This window comes from Spea bombifrons, chromosome 3 (genome assembly GCF_027358695.1).
Source record: "Spea bombifrons isolate aSpeBom1 chromosome 3, aSpeBom1.2.pri, whole genome shotgun sequence".
In the NCBI taxonomy this organism is placed as follows: Eukaryota; Metazoa; Chordata; class Amphibia; order Anura; family Pelobatidae; genus Spea; species Spea bombifrons.
In genome coordinates, this window is record NC_071089.1 from 53,269,547 (window position 1) to 53,281,680 (window position 12,134).

Below are 12,134 nucleotides of genomic sequence, written 5' to 3' on the forward strand. Positions count from 1 at the left end.
CACACAAAGCAGAGATGGCTTTTGAATATGGATGAAAAAGCTGCATACAGCTTTTGATGAATATGGGTGTGTGCGTATGAATGAATGTATGTATGTATACATAATTACCATTATCTATAATACATAACAGACACATATTCTAATATGTAAATATACTAAACACAAATGTTAGACCAGCTACCCTGACTATAAGGTCACAGGGCAGGTAAAAAACAGTATCATGGCACAGAGAAATTGATTTAAGGAATACAGCTGTGAAACACATGGGAATGTTTGCAAAATGTCAAAAATGTTAGAGCTAAATGAGAATTATATTACTTGTGGCTGTTCCCAGGATTACAGAACAGACATGTAACGTAATTGCTTCAGTTTACCCAGTTAGCATAATACCCCTTCTTAAGCAAAATTACCCACTAATCAACAGTACATTCTAAAAAAAATAGCCATTACAAAGCAGGGATTTTTAGGTTTTTAACTTTCCCAAGATCGAGAACATTTTTTTAAAAATTTCTTGTCTATAGCAAACATAAGAATTGGCATAGGAACAAAACTAAGTTAACAAAATGCAACCATGTACAAAAATACTAAACACACAAACATAAAACTAATACTACTACTGAATAGTATTCCTAACAGAATGTAAGCGCGCAACAGCAGGGCCCTTATTCTCCTTCTGTATCAGTATATCTTAACATGTATTAAAGGGACACTCCAGCCATCATATAAACTTTAATGCATGAATGAATCTGCAGAATTCATTTGCTCTCCCCCCAGCCATTTATCATCTACTGGTGCTCTAGAAATAAAAGTAATAACCAGCATAGTTTTAATGAGAGAAAAAAATGTAAGAGTATTAACAACTATAGTGACCATATTCCAACTAGAGAAACTCTGATTTCCTCAACTACCAATTGAACACATACTTTGCATGATGTGCCTGAAGATTTTCTTCTAGTCATGGAATGACCACACATTATAAAAAAAACAACCAAAAGCATGTATCTAAATCAGCTGTCACTAATTTGCCATCTGTTGCGAATGAGAAGCTGTAAACCAGTAACTGAATGAAAAGGATGTACATGTCGGACACTAAAACACATAGATCAACTGTGTCAAATGTGTTCATAGTATAGTAACCTCATGCTGCCTGATCTTTACAATGTCTTCAACGATCAAGCGATGTATCGCTGGACGGTGTGGCCCTACGATTTTTTTTTCTTATTTGCTATGATAAACAGTAGTGTTAAAAATAAAATCATTTTTACTTTCATCTTCCTATATGGACATTCAGAATAAAAAGGTTTGATATCATGGTTTGGTATTTATGGGCAAATAATAGGGGGTTACCACTGTAAGTACTTTAGTATGCGTTATTTGACTGTTGACCCTCCATGGCCCAGTTTTTGTGCTATGCTATAGTTAATATCAGCCAATACTAGAGCTCGCCGTTATTAAGTATAGCACAAATGCTCAGTGGCAAGCAGTATACATGTGCATATGTACACATCTCCTGCAAGCTAAGGAGCTGAGGCAGGGAATGGGGGGTGGATGCATGGGTAGGAAGTCTGTTGAATTTCTCTATGTTTTTCCAGGGAGGAAAATATAAATTTTAATTTTTTTTTTCTGATTGGTCTAAAGAGCTTGATCAGTTGAACAAGTTCTATATTTTACAAGCTTTTAAATGAATTCATTTTAAAGTCCAAGTACCCAACAAATGGTGCCAACAAATGGGCCAGACAGGTCAAAATTGACAAGTCATTAATATTTTCCCAATAACAACTGTATAACAAAAGCCTCTTTCATGTATCACTACTCTACAAGTTTTGACACATATGTGAAGATGATTCATCAGGCTTTATTAGGCGTGACATGGGCTGCAACGTCCATTATTCTTTTCAATAGAACTTTTGGCCAGAATGTTATGCCCTTAAAGATAACAAACTTTAATGAATCACCTGATAATTGCCACCACCAAATTGTGCGTTCTATCCTTCTACGACATTAAACTACATATAATACATACAATTTTGGGTAACTGTAAAGGATGTTGGCTTCACTGGCCCTGTCTCCCTGAAATCCTTTCTTATCTGGTGTCTTCACTGGCCTAAATTAGAAATGTATTCTTGCTACAAGCAAGATATATATCTTTGGGATATATTTTACCAAAAAAGAATGGTCTTTCATAAGTTATCACTGACAATCTTACTCCTCAAGGACCAGTCCTAGTGCCAGGTAAGTCAGGCAGCTACTTGGGGCACATGGTCCAAGGGGCACCAGCGGTCACCCCAGAAAAGGTCCCCTAATGCATATATATGCTCGCAGTCTGACCTTGGAAAGTCAGTTTTGAGCTTGTGTGTACAGCCTATTAAGGCCAATATGACAACTGTACAAATAGAGAATTCCTAAAATGTGTGAGGCCTAGATCGCCCATAGTGGCACAAACCAACTTCGTTGTTGCAATAACCAACACTAGGCTTAGTGTGAAGCCAAAAATGTAAATAAAATCAGTGGATACATAAGATATGTTTCCATTTGGGGCACAAGCCTGTTTGTGGGAAACAATATGATGGAAACCATCCTGATCTGTATGTAGAAAATGAGCTTTCTGGTGTGGGAAAGAATGAAAATAACATATGGTAATTATTAGCAAAGTTGGTCGACCAACTCGGAAACCCAGCATTTGGTGCTATAGGGAAAACGTTTGCCTATAGTATGTTTACCTGACTTGTATCACTGATTGTAGTCATCTATTTTCCCTAGGTTCAGGCTAGCAAAAGTGTAGGTTGGGCAACCATCAGGAAATATGCTACAAAACACTTTTTTTTAGATTGAGGTATTGTTAGACACCTTTTTGACCCCTGACAGATGCCAACAGTCTCAAATTTACCAGGGCAGTCCCAACAACCAGTGCTCATTTCCTGGGTTTTGCAGGCAATTGACTAGCATTAAAAGAGGTTGATAAGGTATTCCCTGGGAGAAATGCCCTTAATGTTACATGACCACCCACATATTGTGGGCACATGATGTCACTTGCATGCGTTCCTGTCTCAGCAGCTGTAATGTTGGTAAGCATAAAACCCATGAACAATATGTGGCTAAGAGGAGATCTTTTCCTTATTAAGTTTCTGCCTATGCTCTCTACAGGGTTCATCACTAGAACTATTTATATATACACTGCAATGAATTGAAATGCTATGCCCCATCTAATAAAAAGTTGGGCAAAGTTGGATTACGGAAAGCCAGAAGAATAACAAATTTTGGCTTCAGAGACATCAATTAAATTGAGCAAAACAATAGACTTGCACCACCTCTTTAGTCTTTCCTGTCAAATCCTGTCGTCATTTTAAATACTATAGCAATAGTGTAAAAAGAAGATCTAGTACAAACTGCTAATATACGGAAAAATCAGCAAGAACATTGTATTAACAACATTGTCAACTGTGACACAATTTCTGTCCATCTACTACGACATCCCAAGTGCAGCCATAATGAAAAGAACATGCTACTGATGTCATGTAGTTCAGCTGGCATTTGACTGTATGTAATAGGAAAAGCATACATTTAAATAATGGCATTTGGATTTAGAGAAACTTTTGGGGATATGGATTGGTGATTCTTATCTTTTATGTTCAAAACAGAGGCACAGTAGACAGAAAACAGATATTTGGGACACCGAAAGAAAAAAACATCGTATATTAAAATATTATTTATACTTTACATACAAACGTCACTATAATTCTCTATATACAAGAAAGAACATAAATCACTTAATCCAAACAGGACACAATGTGTTTGTGTAACCGAAAGTCTCATTGTAAAGTTTTAACAGTTCACCAACACTAAAACTTTTGTTCATTTGATTCTAGTCACCGTACTGCATGCAGTTAAACTACGCTCACCTATAAAGTAAATCATTTTACAAAGTACTGTGCAGGTTATAAATATGAAGTCACAGGCCAACTATGGTGCATCATGATGTCATAAGTCGCTACAGCCAAAGAGAAACTGGACCAATAGACTTAAAGTACAAATGTCACCTTTACGGCTTTTATAATAACTAAATATATTTAATAAAACTACGTATAGGTTTTGCTTTTTATATTCAGGCTTGGCAACTGTTCTAAAGATCTTTGCGTTAAAACAGACTACAGCTATGATTTGGGGCAAAAGGTGGAAAAAAAAAATATTTATTCTCCTTTTTTCCCTATTCCACCCTTCCACCGAAGGAGAGGAGTCATTTAAAGGGCGAGGTGTAAATTATAGGTAGGTAATTAGGAGTAATCCTGCGAAATCCCAAGAACAGGAAGTGACGTTGGCTACTCCCATGGTCTACAAACAAGGCGGGTTTATAACACACATATTGCTTCTTGTGTATCAGGAGTATTCAGCAGGGAATGGGAATCGTATACATTTAAACATTCATACCATTTTTAGGAGAAAAAAAAATAGCTCTTGGAAAGATGTCGGCGAGGACACTGCTATTATTCCTTAGAAAAACATCACATCAATAATACTTAGCTGGCTGCCTAGAGAAAACCTTGCACTGTTAGAGGCCAGTGAAGCATTTTATAGGTTGGCAGCTTGCTCCAGGAATGTCAGCATTCACTGGCTTCACGGTAAATTTGTTCTTTCCTGTATATGCACGTTCAACATTTCAACCTAGTTTTCCCTAATCAGTTTTCCAAACGGAGATAGCGCATTGACTACACAACCCGTGCGTGCGACACAAATTATTTATTCTGCGCATTCTTACTTTTCATTAGATGACATTTCACAAGTTGGAAAATGCCTTTTTGACATCATGCCTCATTCCACACAACAATATCTGCTCTGTTTCAAAACTTTTTTTTTCTTTCGGTACATAAAGTTCTTAAAATAGACGGAAAGTTGAGGCCAGGGGCTACATGAGGACAATGAACAGCACTAATGCAAAAGCAGCATCTATTTATATTAAAGGGTTTTTTTATTTTTTATTTTGTGGTCAGCAATTAAAATAGCAAACCGTATAAACATCCACTACCACAATACGCAATCCGGAATGAGTGTGTGCTATACATATCTTTGAACCATCCGGTACAACGCACAGCTCCATCATACAGAAATGATAGATGATTCTTTATATAACCAAAAAAGGTTCAAAGAGTCATAAGTGGTAAATCACATGCATGATCAAGTAAGGTGGCATCTCATGATCAGTGCGGGTGAGGGCATCATAAATAAGACTATACGCAACAATGGCGAAGACGCCAACTGTTCTGTATAAAGATGGTATTTTGGCATGCTCAATGAAAACAACCTTAACTTAAGACTATGGGGATATAAAATAAACATTTACAGTGATGATTGTCCAAGTATAGGTGACTACACTATCTAAAATGTAGAATGCCGGCCAGTGGGTGAGGGGGTCTCACGAGGTGAGGGGACAGATGATTATAGTCTTATCTGCTCATCACAGCATGGTCTGATGTGATGCCATTTTCCATTGACAAAACTTTCCAGTGTGGATTGGATTAGTTCTCCTTCCCAATTCCAACAAAGCCCAACTTGATTTAGAAAATTGGTTGACATAAGTCAAGTAATGGGAAACCACATAATTATGGCCTCTTTGCATGATTCACGCAGTAAAGTGTAATGTTTTCTGAAAGGATCAAATGTCTTTTCAAAATAATCAACATAGTAAAGTATGAACATGGAAAATCCAGAAAAAAATAGATAGATAGACCTGTGCTTTGTCATTAGCTCCCCCTATATATTTAATAATAAATATTTATTTAAAGTTAATATGTATTAAAAAATAAGTAAAACATCTATCAGTAATACAGGTAAAATGTACTGCAATAAAAAAAATGGAAAGCCGTTTTATCTGGCTCATGTTAATTAATTTAATATTCATGCCATGTAAGTCTAGTAAGTCATATTGTCAAATGCAAACAATTTACTATTTGGTTATTCATGGACTGACTGAAAGACTGAATGGATGCAGTTTCTCTGGGGTCTCGGTAATAAACATCAGGTGTGGGTTTAACCCACAAGGTAACATTGGAACTGGCAGAGAAGAGCGGCAGAAATAAAAGTTCAAGCTCTAGATTGTAAGCCTGTTAGAGCAGGGCCCCCGTCACCTGTTGTTTCTGTGTGTCATCTTGTTATGTTACATACTACTTGTTATGTCCCATCTATCCATTGTACAGTGCTACAGAATATGATAGTGCTATATAAAACAATAAATAATAAAAAGCGTGGAAAAAAAATCTAGATGATACCAAGTCCCTCCAATTTACAGAATGGTTGGTTAATCAATAAATATTAAACTGCTAATGTATGCCATATTTACAAAGGAATAAACAGGGTGGCGAGAGAGGCCTTAGCAGACAGGTTGGGACAGAAAGGCCTCCAAGCAGGTACATTTCCGGACCTAACCTCACCGAGGGTTTCAGCCTCACAGCAGGGGTGGTAAGAAGTGTTAAAGAGGATAAAGCGTAACCATTAGCAGTGATTAAAATAACAACCGGTGATTTTCAGAACCAAGACTAAAATTCTTGGAAGAAGCTCCAAAATACTTCTTTATCTGGCTAGAGCCCCAAAGAGCTACCAACAAACACCATTCACAAAAATGAGTTTTAGGATTATCTTCTATACATGTGTTGTTAGACTCTTTGTACTGCGCTGCTGAATCTGTTGGAGCTATATAAGAACTTTGACTTTCTCAGGGTGATCTGCCTCTCTCTTCCCACTACAACCAGCCAGGTCACAGACTCTAATGGGAGGCTTCTGCCCTCTTCTGCCACCCCCACTGTGCTCTACAAACACGCTCAGCTTATTCACCCAGGGCAAATAGGATTTAGGAGAGAGAGTGTGAGAAAGTTAGTGGATGGGGGGGGAGTGATGGGTTGGAAAGGGTTCACTGGGACATGAACAAAAGGCAACCGATCATAGGAGACAGAGGAATGTATGCTGAGAGAGGGCAGACTTACTGGGATGGATCATAGTAGTAGAAAAAACAACAACAAACAATCAACAAGTATAGGCATTGGAAACAACAGTCGTGGCAGTTTATATAGTTGTGTAGGAGACACAGGGGTAGCAGTGGGATCAGATGCCCAGAGAAAGTTTAGTAAATAGCCCGGGCCCAGCACGGATCCGGTTAGATGTGTTGCTATATTACATGAGAGATACGGGATACATTCTCGCCCGGAGGCGGCGGTGGCTACAATAAGCTCCTTTACCGGAGACGTTTAGGGACCCGGGACTTGCTAAATGACTCGCACCCTTAACCCTTTCAGCACTCGTCCCATCTGACACTTCTGGGGTAAGAAACGCACCGAGATAGCAACCCCTTACCTTTCATCCACTCAACTACTTGAGTTGGTGTCCACTTTGTAACCGGCTCCATTCTGCAAAGCAAGCTTTTGTAATATCCTCTTCGCGATCGGTGATCTGTTTCGCGTGTCGATCTGCCGGGGATCCAGTGGCGGGGGGGGGGCACCCGATCCCCTGGCTATGAGGCACGTTCTCCGATACGCGTAGTTTATATTGGAATACCAAAATCCCGACTCAAGTACCCATCGCTTAGTGAATTCCCAGGGCCTCGGATTCCTGGCTGTAATCACACATGAATGCGAGCCGTGAAGGAAAAAAACAAAGTCACCTGTCCCCGGATCTGCGAGCGCGTTACACCGAGGTGAAGCTGCTCTCCAAGGATCCCCCGTCTAACAGCTTATCCCCCACCTCCTGCTCTCAGCCAGCATCCTCCTCCTCCATCTACTCATCCCTCCTTCCTTTTCCTATTGAGTGCTCTCCCTCCCAGCCATACCCACACTCCAACCGTAGTCTTTGTCACATTTGTCCGTCCCTCCCTCCCTGGGCTCCAAGTGCCCTCCTCTGGCTTTTCAGTTCTTTATTATCACACGTTTCATCCCTCCCTTCTATGTAAACATTTCTTTACCCCAGTGCTCTCTCCATCCCTCCTTTTGTAATGTTGTGGAGTCTTATTTGTTACACAGCCCTTTTTTTGTTTAATTGCAACAGTTTAACCTTAAGGGTAAAGAAAACAAATATTTGTTTTATGATATTTTTATTTTATTATATATTTTTATTTATTTATTTTATTATATACTTTATTTATATTTTATTATTTATTTTATTATATATTCTATTTATTATATTTATTTTTTATTTATTATATTTGTTATTTATTATATGTTTATTTTATTTTTAGACTATATTTCAAACATTACTAAATCAGTTTTAAGGACTGCATTTCTGCAACAACCAAAACTTCCCACAGTCAATAATTGTTATATACGGTATCTGCAGTGAGAAGACTGAGTTCTTTCCAGTGAAAGATTATTCAGCATCAGTGGCCCCAAGGAAGCTTTTTTTGTGTGTTTCACAGACTATTTTGCACAACTGGGAGAAATGATGACATGGTTGGCAAATACTTGAGCATGTCTAAGTGTCCCTGGGGTCTACTCATTAAAGGGAGAATTCGCCAGAGAGTTGAGGTGTCAACTTTTTGGCTTTACTATTCATTATACAAAACATTGGAAGATTTATCCAGGGAAAAGGTTTGAGATGGCCCTGCATAATGTATAATTAAAGGGCTATCTAAGCTCTTTATGCGGCTGGAGCTCACTGGGGCTGGACCTTCATCATGAATGGTGAAGTCCAGGAGTTGAAACCACATCTCTCCTGACAGCTGTTCATTTATTGAACAGACCCGATTGAGTTGTGTAAATACTGTAAGTAGCATAATAATTCTTGCAGAGTTATTTAGTCACATAAGCAGCAGGTCCCAAAACATTCTTGGTAAAGCCTGACACCGGGCAATACCTCTAACTACAACCCCTAAAAGACAACAGTGCCTCTGACCATTCCAAATGTCAAGAGATGTTCTTGAGTGTTGGAAAGTTGGGCCCAATAATAAATACATTGCGACAATGATATTATTCTGATTCTTTTTTTTATTTATAGGAAAAGCATTAAAGGGCTGAACAATTCTGATACTGGTCAATGGCATGTCCTGCTATCCAAAAAGACAGGCGCCTGTCTGTTTAAATGCAAATACAGCAACTTGTGCATTAGAAACTAATGACATTTGAGTAAATGTAGTGACAGAAAAAAGATCTCAATCTATGGAAAATAGGTTCACTTTAAAAGGTTTTGCATAGCGGGTTTATTGGGTATGACATTTCTAAAGCCATATTGAACTGATGTAAAATACATATTTACTTTCCTTTGGTTGTTTTATATGCCTTTGACTACCACTTCCGTTTTTCTTTGTTGCCATCCCTTCTGTTAGAGTATTGCACTCTGATATCTGCCTCCAACATCTTTCATGGGATTGTCTCCATTTCTTTTTATGTTAATAAATACATGGAGGGCGGAAAGAGAATGTAGGGTAAGTCTTGACTCCTGAGAACAGATCAGGTTACAGTTGTATGGAAAGCAAAGCGTGGGGGTTGCCTGAAACTTCTGAAAAAGGGAAGGGCTCTCCAAATGTTCCAATTCACATATATTCACAGCTGCAAGTGCCTGTAAATATTATATTACATTTATACAGCACCAGCAGTTTCTGTAGCGCTATTACAATAGATGGACAGTGACAATGAACAACAATGTTAAAACTGACAATATACAAGCATATATAAAAACATTAATGCACATTAAGACATACGAGTACAGAAGAAATAGAGGATCCTGATCATGATCATGAACTTTCACTCTATTAGCTAGATAGATACCTAAACACAGAACTTGTTCTTGGTGACGTATCATTGATTGTAAGCTCGTTTGAGCAGGGCCCTCCTCACCTGTTGTCTCTGTTAGTCAATTTGTTATGTTACATACTACTTGTTATGTCCTGTCTACTCATTGTACAGCACTATGGAGTTTGATGGCGCTATATAAAACAATAAATAATAATCATTGCCTCGCAGATCGCGCTCTTAGGCGATCAGGCCCCCTAGTGTCCTTCTGCTCAATGGGCCAGTTAAAGGGGAGATCTTTCCACAACCAGCCCATTTACATTATAGAGGCCGTGCCGACGCGTTTAATGCAGGGAAGACGCCAACCGCGGAGGAGCAGCACGGCGCTCTGTCCTACGTCGGGCATAGGGCAGCACGGAAGGTAAATACATCTCTGCGTGTCCTTGGATTTTAAGGACCAGTTATAAAGCGTGTAGGGCTGTATTTTATTTGTTTATTCTTTTTAATTTTATTTTGTACTTTTTATAGATCCCTAGACCCCCAAGGATCCTTCTTACAACAAAGGGGAACTCCTGATTATATCATGGTGATGTCACTAGTTGTTCCATTTAAGTGTTTATTTTTAAGTTTTTTTAAATTATTATTATTGGTCTTGGTGGTTTTGAATTACAAAGAGGTAAACATTTAAAGAATGAGAGCTCATTTTCAATGTGATGAATAGCATCGACGGTTTGTAAAGGAAATGCAAAAGAGGTACAGTCACCACAACAAGCAATTGAATGTTCCTGCTAATTGCTCTGCTTTTAGCACCAAACACCCCCCTCCAGTTTTTATATTGTGAATATTATTAAGTAGTTCATCTGACCACCTTTATAAACAAGGTATGTGTTTCACGATTTACATTATTAAACAGTAAAAGTGGTAAATTCAAAACTTTGTGGACACCATTCAACAGACGTACGCTCAATGAGCAATTCAGTGCTAACCTTTTATACAGTATATAGTCAAATTGCCATAAGTTGGACAAGACATTGGCTCATTGAGCCACCTGTCTAGACTTGCCCCTGTGCTAAATTTTGCTAGCCATCCTCTAGAAATATTGGGTCAACTATAGATATGTAAAAAAGTGTTTGTTTAGGGAACGTGAAATATGAGTATGTGGTATGTATAGGGGGAATTTCTGATGAATACCTCCATGCATTTGCAAGGGAAAGCTAACATATGCAGTACAGTGCCTATGATGGCTGGAACCTAAGCTTGGAGCTAGGTAAGCCCCCCCCGATATGTACTAAAAAGACATTTGATTTAATCAGAGGATATTTTTCTGTTGGCGTTATGACCCTTTGCCCAAGGCACACTAAAACTGAACAGAAGGTTGGCACAATGACACCAGCAAAGGAGAGCAACGTTCAAATTAAAATGTACAGTATGTATAAAACTATTGAGCCAGAAAATAAAGCAATGCATTAAATTGCAGATAAAAGCTATAACACATAAGAAGTCAAGCTATCTAATTGTTGCAATAACAAATAAATGTGGTCATTTAAACCATTACACAGTGCTATCCCATCACAAGTAGCACTAAAAGACTGGTTATTTAAATCTACGTTTCGCCTATTTGGGTTACAAGGACAAATAATACAGATTAATGTGCTTAATATGCATCCAGTAAAGCTGTGAAAAATTAAAAATGTCCTATCTTGAGGAGAAGCTGCAGCTCTAGAGCTGCATATGAACACCTCCCCATGGTGTGAAGTTGGCACAGAAAGAATCCATTAAAGCAACAACTCAAGATCAGGAAACAAAAAAAAAAATATTTTCTTGGCTTAGATTTAAAATCGAACTAAAAGCTCCAGTTTTTAATATGTAGTTTCAATTAAAATAAATTGGCAGTCAAGATTTGTATGAAACTGATAGCATAAATCTTCTAGATTGTGAGTTTGACAGCAGGATCCTGTTTACCTAATGTATCAGTATGGCTTAGTCTGTCAGTTCTAGTTTTGTCATAACATTTGAATGTATGTATTATAAGAAGCACTGTATACTTGTTGGTGCTATATAAATAAAAGATACTAATATTAATAATAAATAACATTTATGAAAAAAGAAGAAGTAACTTATCACTTTGTTATGTTTTACTATGAAAATCACGATCATTTAATACCTAGGGTTGCCAGCCGGCCAATATTTTGCCGGCCCAGTCGGCAATCAACGCTTTGAAGTCGGTGCCGGTGTAAGTAAAAAAACGGCAATGCAAAAGCAGGTATTTTTTGGCAAGATGACAATTGCAAGCTCAATGGGACATATGAAAGCGTTTCCCTGCCTCTTAACGTAAGCAGCTTAGTTCCAGAAAAGACATAGGGCTTAATGAATATTAAGCGCTGGAGCCATGGTCGACACGGTAGAGGTCTGTAGACTGCACTTTTTTAC

The 12,134-nt window shown here is 38.2% G+C and overlaps 1 protein-coding gene across 1 annotated transcript in view; it reads right to left on the reverse strand.

Moving 5' to 3' along the window:
* Positions 1–7,678, reverse strand: part of CNKSR3 (CNKSR family member 3) — a 41,015-nt gene extending 33,337 nt beyond the window's left edge. Inside the window, exon 1 of the mRNA XM_053461276.1 lies at positions 7,339–7,678. Coding sequence (XP_053317251.1) covers positions 7,339–7,390 — 52 coding nt within the window. The 5' untranslated portion in view covers positions 7,391–7,678. The remainder of the gene's footprint in view (positions 1–7,338) is intronic.
* Positions 7,679–12,134: the final 4,456 nt, after the last annotated feature.